This window comes from Melanerpes formicivorus, unplaced genomic scaffold (assembly GCF_026170545.1).
Source record: "Melanerpes formicivorus ecotype bairdi unplaced genomic scaffold, bMelFor1.0.p_v2 SCAF_57, whole genome shotgun sequence".
NCBI classification, from domain to species: domain Eukaryota; kingdom Metazoa; phylum Chordata; class Aves; order Piciformes; family Picidae; genus Melanerpes; species Melanerpes formicivorus.
The window spans coordinates 4243292-4261793 of NW_027142409.1; the positions used below are offsets into that span (position 1 = coordinate 4243292).

Consider the following 18502-nt stretch of genomic DNA (forward strand, 5'->3'; position numbering starts at 1 on the left):
TAGCACTCTCCTGATTGAGATAAGGGAGTTTAAGATTCCAGTAGGTGAACGAGTAATTTTAAGTGATGGCTGGCATCCAAAGCTGATTTTTTCGATGTGTGTAATCCTGCTATCGGTGATAATTAATGTGTATTTGTTATATTCCTTGCGCCGGGAGAGAAAAGTATCTAAGGCCTGCTTCATTGTTAAGCATAGATCAAATAAAAGGCGGCGTACTTCTGGCTCAGCCCCAGAGACGTCTAGTGATGAAGAGAGTGGAGAATCTGTATCAGTTAAAGATGAAGCTAAAAAGTCTATTGGAAAGGCTGCTTTGAACGGTTCTGTTGCTGATTCTGGCAAGCAGCCAGGGATGTCGGCAGCTCCCAACATGGCGGCTACCCTGTCTTCTTTAGCTGGGATTTTCTCTCAGTTCGTCCCTTTCCTTCTCCCTTTCCAGCTCGTCTGCTTCTGGGCTCCCTGCCAGAGCGACCCTGAACAGATAAGCAACTAATTTGCATGAGGCCTACTAAGATTCTGCTTTATTAATTTCTGCCTTTTTCTCTCTTTCTAACCCTCTTTGGGAAAAAAGGGGAGGTAGGGGGAGAGAAGGAGGTACAGGGGGGAAACCTCCTCTGTCATGGAGGAGGGAATTTCGTTCCTGTATTCTTGGTTTTTTTTACTTTGCTGTATATTTCTGTATATATGTTGTAAATACTGTATATTGTGTACATATCTTGCATTTTTCACATTGCTTGTAAAATATAGCATTTCCCTTGCTTCTCCGGCAGGGTTAGCTGTGAGGTTTTTTTTTTCCTATTTGTGGAGGAGAGAAAGCTTAGGCCATCTCTCCAAACCACCATATTCCTTTTTGCCCGTCCCAACGTGGGGCAGATAATTAGCTTGATTTATTGCTTGCTCGAGCCGGACTAGCAGACATGAAGGTGTTTTGGATTTTGGAGTGTCTGTTCTTCTCAGTTTTTGGGGTTCTGATCTACAAATATTGTTTAGGTTTGATTCTGGATCACCTAGGTAAATATTTAATGCAGAAAATTTATTTTTGGTTTATGTATAAGATCCGGCTTCTCTATGATAGCTGTTTGGGATTCTTTTGGCTTACCAGATACAGGAATGTGACCTCTAGCACTCTCCCAATTGAGATAAGGGAGTTTAAGATTCCAGTACGTGAAAGAGTAATTTTAAGTGATGGCTGGGATCCAAAGCTGATTTATTTGATGTGTGTGAATCTGCTACTGATGACAGTGATTGCATATTTGCTATTTTCCTTGCGCCGGGAGAAAAAAATGTCTAGGGCCTGCTTCATTATTAAGCGTAGATCAAAGAGAAGGCGGCGTACTTCTGGGTCAGCCCCAGAGACGTCCAGTAATGAAGAGAGTGGAGAATCTGTGTCAGTTAAAGATAAAGATAAAAAGTCTATTAGAAAGGCTGCTTTGAACGGTTCTGTTGCTGATTCTGGCAAGCAGCCAGGGGTGGCAGCAGCTCCCAACATGGCGACTTCCCCGTCTTCTTCAGCGGCAGCCATTAATGAGGCAAAGTCATTTCCACCCACGCTCACAGCAGGACCGGAAGCCACTCCCACAGCAGCTGATCTGTCTCAAGACCTGTCAGCTTCTGTTAAGGTGGCTGTGAATTCAAACACAGATCCAATTAAGCAAGTAGCAGTTTTAAAGACTAGAAGTGGAAAGACCAAAGCTGATTCAGGAGCTAATGGGGAAGAAGAGCAGGAGACTGATCCTGGAGAGGGACCTTCTACTAGAAAAGATCCTGCTGAGGAGGAAGACAAGTTATGTTTTAAAGATCTAGCAGAGTTAGTGAGATCAAAAGAGGGTAGAGATGCAGCTAGGACAGTAGCTACCAGTGATGCTTCTCAGCTTAGAGAGATCTTTAGGAGAGTGACAGCAGGATTATGGGGACAACATGTTCAGGAAGATGTGGTAGATGGAGAAGATGATATTTCCGAATGTTCTTCACCCGGGCGAGAATTGAGAAATGTCCGTAAAGATTACACCAGAGCAGATAAGGAGCCAGTTCTAGCTTGGCTTAGTAGATGTTATGGTACAGGTGCTCCAGCTCTAATGGTTGGAGACAAGTTGGCAGCTCAGTTAGGAACTCTCCCGAGGGATGATAGAATAGATAGACATCTAGGCAATTTTCTCGGTAAGGTTAATCTGTGGATATGAGTTTTAATGGCAGCTGCCCTGAGATACCCTTCCCAAGATGATCTTCCATGGAATCCTAAGCCCTGGACTACCATAGATGAGGGAATTAAGCGCCTGAGGGAATTTGCTGTTAGAGAGCTACTCTATGGTGAACATGAAACTCTGAATCCTGATGACATTCCTGTAGGAACTGGTCTTGCTAAAAAGCTCATCAAGCTTGCTCCTTCTAATTATGCAAACATTCTGGCGAGCAGAATAGTGTCAAGAAATTATGGTGGAGCTTCTCCTACGGTTGGCCAATTCAGTGATCAAATGAGACAATTGGAGGATAGCATGACACGTGTTTCTTTGGTTTCAGCCATTGAAACTCTGTCTGGAAAAATTGAGAATTGCATGAAAGAGCTGAAAGATTCCATATCCCAATTGGCACAAAGGGATAATTTCAATTCTTCCTCCAGGTGGATACAGGTTTCATCTGTGAGGAATAGACGTCCTCCAAGGAGGCCATTCCAAAACAGATCAAATCAAAACAGACCACCATGGCAGTCACGTAGGATTATTTGGATAACTCTGCGTGATCATTTTGGTGAGAACATGAACCGCTGGGATGGCCAACCAACTTCTAATCTTTTCAGGAGACTGAGAGAATTGAAAAGTGGCAGAACCCGAGGTAGCAATACTAGAAGGGTAGCTGTTACTTCCACAGTTCCCTAGAACAACTATAATAGTGTTGCAGTTTGAGCTGGGTGCCCCCCTGCAATGTTTACTTCCTGTGTCCAGAAGTCCAGCCCAGAGGGATGGACACAGGAAATTATGTAGTATTTCCTACCACAATTCTTTGCACCACTATAAGATCCAGTTCGGAGTCTAGCACTTCCTCTTTTCTTCCTCCTCCGTCAGCCGGAAACTGGGGGAGAAGCCTCCTGGCTTTGGGCCTGGCTAGGCCCAAGGCCATGGGGGGGTGGGCAGTCTCAGACCTGGCCAGCTGAGACTAGCCTAGTAGTGGGGGGGGAAGAAGGAGCCCTGGGGGTTTTGGGAGTACTCTCAGGTGGGGATGGGATCTCTCTGGGTCTGTTTTGGGATCTTTCTTTGTCACTGTGCTTTTGGTTTTCTGTAAATGTTCACTGCTTTCTATTTAAACTTCCCATCACTTTTGCAATCCGTTTGTCTGAGTGTTTATTGTTGCCAGTGGTGGGGAAGTGGGCTGCCTCAACCCAGCACAAATAGCTCCAACAGTGGCTCCAGTTCTAACACTGCACACTGTGCTCAATGCACATGTGGGCATGTTCCCCATAACTAGGGGTGCCCTACTTCCCACCAGGGGGAGGAGATGGTAAATAGAGACAACAGAATCTATTGGGATGTGTACATCCAGTGGCCTGGCACTTCACAATTTTGGAAGTACAGGGCCTTGGTTGACACAGGAGCTCATTGCACCATAATGCCATCAAATTATCAGGGATCAGAGTCTATAACTATTCTGGGAGTCACTGGTGGATCTCAAGAGTTAAGTAAGGTAGAGGTTAATATAAGTTTAACTGGTAAACAGTGGAGGAAGCATAGAGTTGTGACTGAACCTGACGCACCTTGTATTTTGGGAATTGATTTTCTGAGAGAAGGGTGTTTCAAAGACCCTAGAGGTTACAAATGGGCTTTTGGAGTAGCTTCTGTAGAAATTGATGGACAAAAATTAAAGCTGTCTGCTAGACCTGAGCTTTCTGATGAATCTGTGGGACAACACAAGACACAGGACATTAAATTGCCGGTTGCTTCTCAGACTGTGCATCACAGACAATACAGAACCAGCCGTGACTCTTTGTTGCCCATTCAGAATCTGATTCGTCAGTTGGAGAGTCAGAAAATCGTCAGCAAAACTCATTCACCTTTCAACAGTCCAGTGTGGCCTGTGCGGAAGCAGAATGGAGACTGGCGTCTGACAGTCGACTACCGAGCCCTGAATGAAGTAACGCCACCTATGAGTGCAGCAGTACCAGACATGATGGAACTCCAGTATGAGCTGGAATCCAAAGAGGCCAAATGGTATGCTACCATAGACATTGCTAATGCATTTTTCTCTATTCCCATAGCAGAGGAATGCAGGCCTCAGTTTGCTTTCACCTGGAGAGGAATCCAGTACGCTTTCAACAGACTGCCAATGGGCTGGATCCACAGCTCAAGCATCTGTCATGCAGTAATCCACGATGCTCTGGAGAAAGGTGGTGCTCCAGAACACATCCAGTTCATCGATGATATCATCGTCTGGGGTAAAACTGCTGAAGAAGTCTTTGAGAAACGTAACAAAATCTCCCCACATCCACCAGGCGGGTCACCTGATCATAGAAGGTCAGGCAGGACCTACCCTTCCTAAATCCATGCTGGCTTGCCCTGATCCCTTGGCCATCCTCTAAGTGCTGTATGATTGCACTCAAGATGACCTGTTCCATGATCTTGCCTGGCACCGAGGTCAGGCTGACCGGCCTATAATTCCCTGGCTCATCCAACCGGCCCTTCTTGTGGATGCGACCACATTGGCCAGCTTCCAGTCCACTGGGACGTCTCCAGTGAGCCAGGACTGCTGAAAAATGATGGAGAGCGGCTTGGCCAGCTCATCTGCCAGCTCTCTCAGCACCCTAGGATGGATCCCATCTGGTGCCATGGACTTGTGGCAATCCAGTCGGCTGAGCAGATCACCAACTTCCCCATTCTGGAACAGAGGAAAACTATGCTGCTCCCTGGCTCCTTCTGCCAGCTCTGCAGGCCAGCTGTCTGGAAGACATTCTGTCCTGCTAGCAAAAATTGAGGTAAAGAAGGTGTTAAGTAACTCTGCCATTTCCTCATCCTGTCCTCCATGCATTCTAAGAACCTCCTAGATTGCGTCCTCTCTGCTATGTTAAGATCCCAGCAGATATCAGGCAGGTTGACGTCGCCCATGAGAACAAGGTCAGGCGATCTTGAGACAGCCTTAAGCTGCCTATAGAATGACTCATCAACATCTTCCTCCTGGTTGGGTGGTCTATAACAGACTCCAACCAGGATATCAGCCCTGTTGGCCTTTCCTCTAATTCTCACCCACAGGCACTCATCCTGATGGTCCCTGATCTCCATCTCAATGGCATCTAGTGCCCCCCTGATGTACAGGGCCACCCCTCCACCCCTTCTTCCTTGCCTGTCTCTCCTGAAGAGCCTGTAGCCATCAATTGCAGCACTCCAGTCATGTGAGTCGTCCCACCACGTCTCTGTGATGGCAACTACATCATAACTTTCCTGCTGCAGCAAGGCTTCCAGCTCCTCTTTTTTGTCGCCCATACTTCGTGCATTAGTGCACATGCACTTCAGCCAGGCTGCTGGTTTCACCTCTGGCTCTAGCTTATCACCCCCAGACTCCTGCCTGGGGGGACTGGTTTCAGCCCCTTCCCCCTTCAAAACTAGTTTAAAGCCCTATCTATGAGACCTGCCAATTCCCTTCCTAGAACCTTTTTCCCATTGAGGGATAGGCCATTCTTGTGCACTCTGATCTTTCCCCTCCTCTGGGACAGATGTACTCTATCTGTTGCCAGCTGACCTGGTGCTGTAGATAGTTTTTCAAGATCGAAAACCCCAAAATTCTTTTGACTGCACCAGCCTCTAAGCCACTTGTTGACTATAGCTGCTGACCTGTTCCTTCTTGTATTCCCTCCTGCAACTAAGGGTTTAGACAAAAAAATTATTTGTGCACCTGACCCTTCAACGAGATCCCCCAGGGCCTTAAAGTCATTCTTGATAGCCCTGGGAGTTCTGGTTGCAACATCATCATTCCCTAACTGCGTAACTATTAAGGGATAGTAGTCAGAGGGCTGCACCAGACCAGGCAGCCTTCTGGTAACATCTCCAACCCTAGCTCCCGGGAGGCAACAAACCTCCCTGTGAGTAGGGTCTGGCCGACATATGGGGCCCTCTGTTCCCCTCAGGAGGGAATCGACAATAACAATTACCCACCTCTTTTTTATAAGGGAGCAAGTCCTGATGCCAGGGGAAGGCTGTTTAACCTTAGTCTGTTTAACCTTAGGCTGATTTGCCGTAGGCTGTTTTGCCATAGGCTGTTTTGCCTCAGGGAAAACCCCAGATGGTGTGTCCTCCGGCATCAGAATCACCTCACCCTCGATCTCCAATGCCCTGTACTTGTTTTCCAAGGGCAGTGGGGAAGGTGAGGGGAGGCAAGGAGGTTTAACCTTTCGTCTTTTGAGAGGAACCTGCGTCCATTCCCCTCTGTTTTTTGGATAACCAGCCTCTGCTGGGGGGGCCTGCAGAGCCTGGTTACTCAGGTTCGTCACCCTTCTACAATTGCTTACATCTCTAAGTCTAGCAACCTCGTCCTTCAGTCCGGCCACCAGGCTGAGCAGATAGTTGATGTGCTCATATGTTATGCAGGAGTTGTCTCCACCACCCTGCACCTCAAGTGCCAGGCTCCAGCACCGTCTGCAGCCAGATGCCTGGACACCTACCTCTTGCTTATGACACCTTCCTACCTGCTTATATTCCCCCTCAGTCTGAGTCGATATTGATTTTTTAAAGGAGTTATTGCGGCAAGTTACCACCATGCCTAGCCCTGCCCACGGGACCTACTGGAGAAATTTTTAGAAAAAGTGTGGCGGCGCGCGTGTCTGGCTGAGAAGCTGGGCTGAAACGGAAGCTGCTGCAAGCTGCCACTGGCTTTTTAAAGTGCCATGGTGATGCAGGGAGCCCAAGCGATCCCGAGCACGTGTAGAAATGGCAAGAGCCGATCCTAGCCGAGTGCCGAGATTCCACGCGAGTCCCGCAGGTTGAAAAGGGAGCAGTTAGTGCTTTTCCAAGGCTCCTGGTCTCGGTGTGTTCCCAAGCGAGCTTACCGCTGAAACAGTATGTTCTTAAATGCTCATCCGGGCTGTAGCCCAAGGTTATTCAAGGGCTGTGATATCTCCTTCCTCTCAAAGACAGCAATACTAGCAAAGGCTTGCACAAAGGGATGCAGAAATTGTCACCCCTGTCCAGAAGTTCTTTGTGTCTTGCACCAACATGGGTCAGTCAGAATTTGTGTGGGGAAAGGTGCATGTCAGTGATGATAAAGTTGCTCTTGGGTTTCTGTGGAAGAGTCTAAGCTGCATCAGCTGGCTCTGCCTCCAGTTGCATTCAAATGCTGGGCAGTAAAACACTTGTGTCTGAGCAGGTTTGACCATACTGATCATAAAAACTGGAGGGCATTAGTCTCTGGTAAAAGCTCACTGTATGCAATCAGTACTTCTGCTGCTTTCTTTTCAAAATATAAGCACAGGGAATGAGCATCAAATATTGAATCCTCCCCATAAAATCCACTCAAGAACAGCTTGTTACTAAGATTCTGGAGATAATGCTTTTTCCAAGCAGAAATTCAAACTCCCTGCCAGCCACTCTGTATGCTGGCTGTGATGAATGTGGTATTGCCTGGAGCACACTAGAGCTTTTGACAGTAAGTAAAAACAAAGATAATATTGAAGTCTAGGAAAAAAAATACTACCCTTCAGAAATAAGCTGAAAAAAAACATTAACTTTCAGAGTGGTGGTTTTATTTGTATGCATTCAATAGTACTGCGCATTCTTTGGTAGGAATATAAACACAACAATGTAGAAACATCCATAACAAATCTGACCAGTACTCCATTTCAAAGGATTCAAAAGCTGATGCAAAAAACTTCACAGAAGGCAATGACAGAATAACCTGCTACCAGGAGAAAGTTTCTACTTAATTCCCCATGGATGTAATCCTGACTGTGACTCTCAATTTCACAAAACACAAGGGCTTCTATTCCTTAGGAATGTAATATACATATTATAGAACTATCTGTATTTCTTACTTATAGATTTCTGTACATCAATATTTACAATATATTGCAAAGATTACAGTCTCTATTTGGGGCCTTTATTGCAAATACTTGCATCCAGGACATAAAAACGAGACTTTGTACTTTAAGTCTGTTACACTACAGCTGTGGACATTGCCCCTTGTCACAGCACTGGAGCACCTTGCCACATGTGGGTGTAAACAGCAGTTAGCACTGCACACTTGTACCCCATTTGACTCTTTAAGTTTACATAGCTCTGGTCAAACTAAATAATTCAATTTATGACTTTGCCCTCAGCCCCAGTTTTAGGTCTCCCAAAAGACTGAAAACTCCATTGCTAAAAGTTTTGCTCATACCTAAATGTCCCATTTTACCTCAGTTAATCACTAAAGCTGAAAATCCTACCCCATCCAAAGCAAGTCTTTCATAACCAAATGGTAAAAAATAATCTCGAGATTTTTTTTGGGGAAAAAATAGGTAGTGATTAATATTAGCAAGTTTTTCTCATTTTGAGGCATAGGACTGAAAGGCCCAGCACAAGGAAGGAAAAGCCTTTACATGTAACAGTAACAGGAGGTGAGTGAAGTCCAGAACTCCCAGGCTTTGGAAAAAGCAATGAATTACCCATTCCCAAAATGTACAGAGAAAGGATTCTCATCTACTGTTTTTCTGGCATGCTGGGGAAGGTAGGATATTAGCTTACTCAGAAGCTATTATTTAATAAAGGGAATCTATAGCTTATCAGGGAAAGACTTTGGGAAAAATTTCAGTAAGTCCACATAGTCTCCAAAGTAAATGATACCTGGGAGAGCTTGGTGTTCCCCTGTATCAGAGTTTGAACAAAGCCATGGAAATTTTGCCACATATCAGTGTGGGAAGTCACCACAACCACACTGAACTGTCCATAGAGACAAATAGAAGGATTAAAAAAAGATTCAGAATGGGGCCAGTTTTAAATTCACTAACCTCTGCCATAAAATCTTCATTGACTTTGAGAAAGGTTGGTGCTCAGTACATTCAAGCACATTAAACACATTCCTTCCTAACAGTGAAAACTCCTGAGAAATGCATCTTTGATCTTAATTTTCAAGAACTGCTCAACTAAAAGAGCAAAACCAAACAGAAGTTTGAAAATGAACCTAATAATCTCCTTGAGAACAAAACAATTATCTTCTGCAGTGGGGCACAAATTTGTAATGCAGAAGATTTTTCCTGCACTCTGATCTGTCTACAATCACCCATATTTTTCAAAGGAAAGCAGTTCTTAGCTCTGAGAAATGTATATAACTATTTAGGTGCACCCTGAAAAGTGAGCATGAAAAATACAGATACATCAGTTTGCGTTCCAGACTAATGCACCTAGACTGTGTCCCTTAAAAAGCTGCACCTTATAAATCTTGTCATATTAGCAGCATTTTGAGTTGGAGTTTTCTGAGGATCATCTTTTAATAATAATAATGTAACAAATAAATGTGGAAATAGCATCATATAACAAACATCCCCATCTATTATCTTCCCCTAAAGCTTGCAGAAGCTCGCTTATGAAAATGATTTAATTTTCTCTCAAGTGGAAAGTGGGTTCAACAGTTATTTTATCTGGAATTGTTATCTGTCTTGACAACTTCAGACATGTAGATCTTAGTACACAGCACTAGAAAATGAAGACAAATGTCCTGCATTCCCAAACTGTTGTAATTGAGAACTAACCATTCAGGGACTGACAGCCACATATGGAAATGCAATCTGGATGATCTTGCTGTGACTTTAGCTGATGTCAGCTAAACTGCCTGAGGAGCACTTCAAGAGCAACTCTTCCAGTGCACAACACCATAGGTTAAAACAGGTAAAATGGGCTTCTCCTATCACCAATGTTTTGTTGAATCCCTGGTTCTCACCCTTGCCCTTTCCACTTCTCCAGATATATTTGCTGGGAGCAGCAAACACTTGAGAACTGCAGCTCAACTGGTCACTTGAGCTTGGCATCCACCCAGCTGTGCCAGCAGCTGTTTTGGACCAGGAAAGGCAGTGGAATTAGCTGCCATGGTGTAGGCAGGAGGAATGTGGAGAATGAAAGCTGGTGTTTCTGGACTCCTCACATTGCAGGTCTGGTAGCCAGATAAGATAGACAACAGGACACTACATCCATAGTAACACAAAGTAAAGTTTTAACCTCTGCAGGACCCTCAGGTGGAGCCACTATTACAGCAGGTACGACAGCTCTCACAGATAAGTGTTGGTGTGACTGAAAGGGGAATTGGCTTTGGCTTCTATTGTTTTGGAGGGCTTTTTGCATTTTCGGGTGGTTTACAATGTTCACAACGAAATGCTTTGGTACAAGACATTTTCTAGAGAGCATTGGCAGACTGGGGTGTTTGGGGCACAGCCAGAAAATTCTGTGAGTTATTGTAAAAGCCTCAGTCACTACACTAATGAGCCAAAGTATTTTTTATCAGCTTTTAAAACACATTTAGCTCAGCAGGTCCAAATGAAGCATTTCACCGATGATAATGAGTATGGTGCTGTCTACGCAGGGTGTCTCACCCCATCAGGACATTTACATGGTATGAACATGCCCCAACATGCCTCCTTTACCTTGCAGCACAGGGATGCCATCCTGCACATCCATATTCCAGACCCACACTACAGGAAGTGTGGCCTTACACAGCCCGGATACAGCTTCCTAACATGATTCTGTAAACCCCACTGCTCACTCACAATGCATAAAATTGAAGGCGTTAAAGCACAAGCTGCTAAACCTTGCAATGTTTGCAATGTCAGAGTAATACTCTAAGTGGAGTAGCCTATGTACATGTGAATTGCTCCATTCTGTAAAACTCTTCCTCATTTTTCTTGTTTCTTGGAACCATGCTACTGAAAATATTTTGGGCAAGGTTTTAAAGGCCATTCCTTCTCACTGGCTGAGCAAGCAACTGACAGAGCAAACTAGACAGAGACAAGGTACTCAAATTTGAGATCAGTACTCTCAAGAGGGGCTTGGCAGGGATTTAGCTTACAACATGTTTGCCAAGTATCCCAGATAAAGCTGCCACAGCTAGTCTTCACCAGCCAAACAAATAATATCTAATGATGCAAGGATGAGCCCTGGTCAAAGAGCCCTGGTAAAAGAGAGCCTTTGAACAGCCAGGTGCAGTCTGTCTGCCTACAAGGGAATACCTCACCCAGAGGTCATTGCCACTTCATTCCCACTTTCTCCTCCAATCCCTGTTGACAATTCATTGCTTGAAAGAAATGAATGCAGAACACAGACTTCTGTCCCAGCCCAGCATGGCATTCTGGGGCAATGAGCTGATGCTAGATATTATCATGGATGGCAGCTGCCATCCATGATAATCCAGAGTTTCTTCCTGAGTCTTGTTTTGGTCAACTTCCAAGTCATGGATTCTAAAGAAAGAGGAGAAAAAGTGTCATTTATTATTTATCACATCAGACAAATGTAAGGTAATACTCTAAAGCTTTCATTCAGCTGTTTATGGCTGTTGCCAACATAGTAAATTCCCCTTTCAGGAGATTTCCACTTGAACAATGAACACACATTTAAGAATGTTGCTGAAAGTCAAGGCTGAATAGCCTCAATGCAACCCAGGGAGAAGCAAACAGTGAATCCCCTTCTTAAGAGTCAAGAACTGACTGTGAGAGGAGCTGAGCAGCTTAACTACAGAGGTGAATCCAGGCAATATCCTACTGAGGAGTGCCCACCTCACTGAGTATCTTGGTTTTCTGAAGCTCACCACCCATGCTCAGACTCTGCAATTGTCTGATGAAACCTGTTAGGGAACCTGATCCTTCAAATAACTGTTTTATTTACATGGAGTCCCATCAGGTCTTGGAGAGCTCATGAAAAACTAAATAGAGAACATAAAATATGCATGGGATGATCACTGGCCCATAAAAACCCCGCAGTTCTTGAAAGAGGTTTTACATGTAATGAATGCTGGAGTTTAGAAAACGGGTTTCTGCCAATTTTTCCTAAGAAGGTGCAACAATTTTCAAGCCTTTCTACAAAACAAGGAACCTTCAAGAATGTGCCTGGGAGCACCAGGGAGAACACAGTGCTCCCCCATGTAGCAGAGGAGTTCTCTACCCATTAATAACCAGTAAGCAGAGCCAAGTATGTGGATATAGCAGAAACATGCAGATTTCTAACTTGATGCTGCACTGTCAGAGGAAGTGTAGGGCTGAAAGAAAAGATCAGAATAGGACTTATCATGCAATCACATGGTGATGACAACTCTCAGCTTAAATTCTGCCCAGTAAATGTAATATTTAACTTATGGTAGCTCTTGATGACTCAAGTCCTTTATTTTGGGTGCTGTCTACAGGTACTTTTAGCTGACCTTTCTTGGTTCTGTGGCCTAAATGGTAGGAACAATCTCAGTTCTCAGAAATTACCCCAGAAGCAATAACAGCCCCACTGCTGAGGTCTGTCAGCTGAGACTCAGCTCTAGTGTACTTAAAATTAGTTTTATAACATGGACCCTGTGGATCAGTTTCTCCCAAGCTGCAAAGTTTGCTAAGGAAAACTGCTACCAGTGTAAAGCACTCTCGTGTTCTAGGTATTAAAATTATTGCAGAATGACCATAGACTGGAATAAACTTGCTGTTCACTTTATGGAGGTCTTTCCAGCACCTTGTTAGGCTATGTGCTATAACTGTCATCTTGTCTTAGATGTGAAAATACAAAAACCACTGACCACAGCAGTGTGAGCCAGTTTGCCTCTCTTCTGCCTTTGCCCTGGTAAAGGAACCTCCTCTGCAGATTGCAAGTTCCCTGGGGTAGTCACCAGCATCTCCTGTTTCAGCTGTAGTGCTGGACACAATTTGCAAATGTATGGGAAATGGCCAACGGCTCCATCCTGAGGTGTCACCTTTGTGGTGATAACTGTTTTTCTGGCCCTGGACTCTACCCCTGGCAAGGGCATTCAGGCACAAACAGGCATTTATTCTTTCTGTCACAGAAATGTGGTTGTTTCTCTTACGTGGCTCATGCTTGTGGTGAAATCCAACTTTCATCCTGTGTGTTTAGGAAGGCTGGCAGATACAATGAGCTTCACAAATGGCCACCAGCCCTATTTGGCTTTGTGTTATCTCCCTGGCCTTTTATCACTGAAGGATGGGCAAGGAGAAATTATTAGCTCAGGAGAGCCTTTTCTTCTCTCTAAGGTAATTTGGGAAAGGATCTGTCACAGAACAACACTTATTTAAGATGTCAGCCAGATATCTAACGGCCATTCTTATCTACAGGGGCTTGAACTGTTTGTGTGAAAATGTCTCTCTCTTTTCCTCCGCCCTCAACTTGCAGGAAGAAAATAATAGGCTTTAGAGAAACATTAATATTTTAAAAGTGATCCAAATTTCACATAATTAAAACAAATTTCCAGTAAGTAAATGGATTTTTTGATTATATAGATCAAAATAATCGAGAGCAATAGCCCCCCCATCCATGTAGGAAGAGGCTCAAACACATTTCTCCATATTCCTAAGGCCCACAGGCTCTATCAACAGCTGTATCTACATTAAATGATGTTCTTCCCATGCACCAATTACAAACTGTCAGAAAACATACATGTAACCCTTCATACCAAGACCTACTCAAGCAATTTTTAAATACCATACTGCAGGCTACAGCACTTATCCTAAGGGCTGCAGGCACTGGAAGGAGAAAAAACTTATCTCCTGTGTCACCAATACCAAGGCTCTCAGGAGACCAGGTACAGACCTGGCTTTTATGAAGACCAGGGTATCAGGTTTAACCAAGGATAAATCTGCTCTGCTTCTGCCTGTGAAGCACTTGATTTCTAAGCTTAGATGTCACATGTGTGTGGCAAATTTAATAACCATTAATGTGTGGCACACATGTAAAATAACTAGTTTAAAGCAGTGAAGCACCCCTTTAACCAAGGTGAACCACACAATCCATTTCCAGCTGCTGGTGCCAAACCACACAGCAAAACCCACTGCAGCACCACAGTCTAATGGGACAGAAAACTTAAAGCCTGCAACATGCTAGAGGATCCCCTGGAGCAAACTTTTATAATCCAAACAGAAAGACATGGGGAAAATAAAATTGCTAGGAGGAGCACTGACTTCAGCTTTGCTTTCCTGATACTTGGGGGTGCCTGTGTATGGGGGAGGAATGAGAGAGTGAGGGAGAGTAAGAAAAGGAAACCTGTAGCCATACAGTATAAATACAGTGTACTCCTAATTACTAGTAGTTTCAGTTCAGTCTGTTATCTAAGCAACTGTAATTAGGGGTTGTACACTTTTATAAGCTTTTTACTAGCATTTATATAGCAGAAATTAGAGAAAACAAGCTATTTATGAAGCAGGAATCTGCAAAGGGTATGTCTCATAGATACTAACTCTTTTATTTCATGGGGGGTGGGGTGTCCTGATCTAAATCTGACATGCTGCATGCATTTGTTTGTTTGTATTTTGTTTTTTATAATGACATGGATTTCTGCTTTGCAAAAAGGCCATACTGGAACATGTAGTATATAACATACATTTCCCTTCAGCCTTTCATGAAAAGCCTAAAATAAACTAAGAGGAGATAACTTCTTGCTAAAGAGGAAAGAGAAATAGATGAAACCAACAGGACGAGGTTTTGCACACACCTTGAGTTCACCAGGCTGCAACTCAAGCTGAAAGAAGCCATTCATGCCAGTTCCTGGATCACCTTGCTGGTCTCCTTGGCTTTCTTACACGTGTACAACCATTTGATTATCCGAGCGTTGCGCTCGATCACAGAGGTGCTGCTTGGGACCTGTTCTGTCAGTTCATCCTCCAGCAGCCCCTCATCTCCCCTGTGCCTTGTGAAGTCGCTCTCGGATGTTGCCACACTAATGCTGCGGAACTTGAAGGAGACATTGTCAGATACGACAGAGAAGTTCTCTCTCCCAAGATCCTCGATGACCTCCTGCTCCAGGCCACAGTACTTGAAAAATGTATCAAACTCGGAGAAGGACTTAGAGTAGCGAGAGCTGATGTCTGACTGAGAGCGATGGAGACCTCTCGTCTTCACCTCCTTGACCTCCTCAGGAGTTATATTGTTTCAAGGGTCTCTCATGTTCTTTTGTACATACCTCTAGGGCTTTGGTGCTCACAGTGACAGCTTGCTCCACTTCATGGTTGCTTGGCTCATGGTCACAGTCTTTTGATGAGGGAAGCTCTTTGCTCTCAGCAGCTGTGGAGTCCTCCATAACTCTGGGCATCTCAGGGGAAGTCAGCTGTTTCTCCTTTATGGACCCGTGGAAGATCCTCCTCACCATGTTCCCTCGTGAGCTGTCCTGGGTTTGGCCTCTCCCAAACTCGCATTTCTTGCGATAAATCACTAGGGAATCCGGCCGCATCTGCCTCCTAGGGGTGCTGCGCCTGGCTATGGGCGGGCCGTGCTGCAGGGGAGCCCGGCAGGAGTACACCGCCAGCTCCAGGGGCTTCGCGCTCTTCCCTCTCCCAAAGTCCCGGCTGCTTTTTTTGCTGTCTACAGAGCAGGTCTCGCTGCTGCTCTCCGAGGCAGAGCTAAGCATGATAACAGGCTCCTGATTGGTGCCGATTACCTGCTGACTTTTGACGTACTTGGCCTTATCAGCTGCCAACCTCTCCACGGCACTTCTCCTGCCCGGGCTGCCTGCCTCCATCTGCCTGCGGAGGTACTCGGGACCCTTGTTGAGGAGTCGCAGGGTGAAGGAGGAGTGGAGGTCAGAGATGGCGTGCATCCTCATGCCCCGGGAGAGTTCAGTTGGCATAGCAGTTTCAACGACAGGGATCCTACGCCCAATCCCCTGAGAGAAAGTAACGAAAAAAAAAAAAGAAGGGGAAAAAAAAAAAAGAAGAAGGGGGGGGGCAGTAAATAAATTTGCCCCAAAAAAAGGTAAAAAGAAAAGCAAAAGGAAGCCTAGTTGTTGGAGACGGCAGCTGAACCCCTCCGAGGGCAAAGCTACACCCGCGCCACCCCGTCCCTGCCGCCCGGCCGCGTCCCTACCGGCCGCGTCCGCCTCCAGCTCCGCCGCCGCCGCCCCGCCCGCCCCACCAGCCGGGCACAGCCAATCCCGCTTCCCGCCCGCGCCCCGGAACCTCGGCGGGGCAGCCGCTGCTGCTGCTGCTGCCAGCAGGGAGGCTCCTAGAGTGGACGGTGAAGGGGTTGTTCGGGCATGGGCAGCGCCGGCCTCCGAAGTACTCCTCGAATCGCTTCCACTCAGAAGAGGCTTCTGCCCGGACAGCTCCTGTGGACAAGATCCTTCTGGTTCAGAGCCTGATCCTGCAGATTCCAGAGCACCTTTCCCTGGGAGGCCAATATGAAACCACAGGATCATTAAAGTTGGAAAAACCTCTTAAGATCATCCAGTCCACCTGTCAACCCAACACCACCATGCCATGTGAAACCATGTCCCAAAGTGCCATGCCTATACATTTTATGAACACCTCCAGGGATGGTCAAACTTGGACAGTCTGAGCATCCAAATTCTGCTCGTGTTATCTCATGTGAGATGCACCTTCCCTGTGGTCACTAATAACTGAGTTATCTATAACTTTGCTCTTTATATAACCCCCAAAGCTAATTAATAACTGGAAGGTTTTTCACCTCTAGTTTTGAGGGGATTGGGGGGAGGGAGGTGGTGTGTGGCGTGTGTGTGGGAGGGGTTGTGTGGTTTTTTTAGTTGTTTTTTTATTTTTGTTTTGTTTTATTGGTATGTTTGTTTTAATGTCTGTTACTTCAGTGGTATTGTAATATCAGAACGATTTTGTGGTGATTGACCCATACCTCTGTTGTGGTCTATAAAAAGGATATATTATATTATAAAAAGGATATATTATATTATAGGGTTAGTTGTTTAGGTGGGTTGGATTGGTTGATGGGTTGGACGCGATGATCTTGAAGGTCTCTTCCAACCTGGTTTATTCTATGTAATTCTATGTAATTTTCAATAAGCAGAGCAATTAATAAAAAAAATTAATAATTTTATGAATCACAAAAAAAAAAATCCTGCAAAAAACACACTAATCAAAACCTATTTACAGATTCGAGGGGTTCGGTTGTGGAACAGATACCTCACCAGCAGGAACAAGTAACAATTTAAACAATATATACAAAAACCTAGAAACAACAAACAGCACTTCAAATTGTAAAGGAAAGCAACCTCGGCAATGAAGCCGGCGATTGCCCACAACGGGGGGGGGGGGGGGGGGGGGGGGGGGGGGGGGGGATGCTAGAATTCCCTAAGGCAACAGACCTTCAATATGTGAGAAACTGGTTATAATATTTGGCTTTCGCAAGGGGAATTACTGGGGACCATGGGGCTCAATCGTTGGCCTGGATCGTTGGGCTGGATTGTTGGGCTGATGGTCTGTATTGTGTGGGGTATTGGGAGAGAAAGGGGAGGTGCCAACAGGTCTAAAGACTGGCCAGGTCAAAAGTGCAGGTTTTGTCTGTCCTGATGGAGAGGGGTGGGAGCGTGCTGGGGAATATATGAATATGTACGTTTTAATATATTATATGTATGTTTGCCGTCTATATCAGTTCAACTCGTGTTGTTGAGGTGCGCCTCTAGCAAACTCGCTATGCGCCCAGCACTGTGTTGCCTTTATTTTATAATAAACTGGTTATAAATTTTCAGCAGTGAGTTCATTTCTCACAATTTGGTGACCCCGACGTGATTACCCTGCCTGTGACGACTTCACGGACCCTTCGGAAGGGGGGGCGCCCCCGCCGATTTCGGTGGCCCAGAGGAAGGATCCTGGAAGCCTCTCAGAACACGGGTAGATTCAGCCAAAAGTTGTAAGATAAAGGCAAGGGAAGGAGCTCCCAACTGTCACGACTGCCTGTAATTCTAGTGCACAAAGACCCGGGCAAGAAAAGGGCTGTAAGTATTGTCCGGTTGGGCAGGTATTGAGGTCAGTGAGAGTGTGTGCATGAGATGTGAGCTGGACAGTCCAGTCTCACGAAGTGAGTGTGGAGTCCTTCTAACTGTGTTTCCAAGCTCTCGCGAGGGACTTGGCCAGTGAAGGGACGAAGCGATTGGGGACAGAAAGCGTGGACCTCGGGAAATGGGGCAGGGGTCGGGTAAACAGACCAGCCCCGGGAAAAATGGGAGCGAAAGGGTACCCAGGGATATACCCCCGGACAGCCCTCTGGGGTTACAATTAGCGTATTGGGAAGAGAATCCTAATACGCGGGATAAGGATCAGGGAACAATGATATATTATTGTATGGAGAAATGGGCTAGAGAGAAGATCAGATCAGACAATTTATTTTGGCCCCAATATGGGTCCTCGGAAGGATGGGTCTGTCAGGCTCTCAACCTTTATGTTAACAGTAAGGAGCCTTTTAATCAGGAGGAGAGTGAATATGCCGCTTGCTGGAAAGGCAGCGTCTGGTCAGCAGCAGCAGTAACGGTTTTTAAGGTGGAGGAAGAGGAAGAGCCAGAACCTGAAAAGTGGGAACCACTGAATCACTTACCCCCACCTTATAACCCTGCAGTACCAGCAGCTCCC

The 18502-nt window shown here is 45.5% G+C and overlaps 1 protein-coding gene across 1 annotated transcript; it reads right to left on the reverse strand.

Annotated features, from left to right (window-relative positions):
- Nucleotides 1–7712: 7712 nt before the first annotated feature.
- On the reverse strand, nt 7713–15789 carry FAM110C (family with sequence similarity 110 member C). Its single transcript, XM_068161358.1, is given in 3 exon segments — nt 7713–11392; nt 14626–15060; nt 15062–15789. Coding segments are annotated over 2 exon segments (1089 nt in total). The 5' UTR covers nt 15757–15789; the 3' UTR covers nt 7713–11392; nt 14626–14666.
- Nucleotides 15790–18502: the final 2713 nt, after the last annotated feature.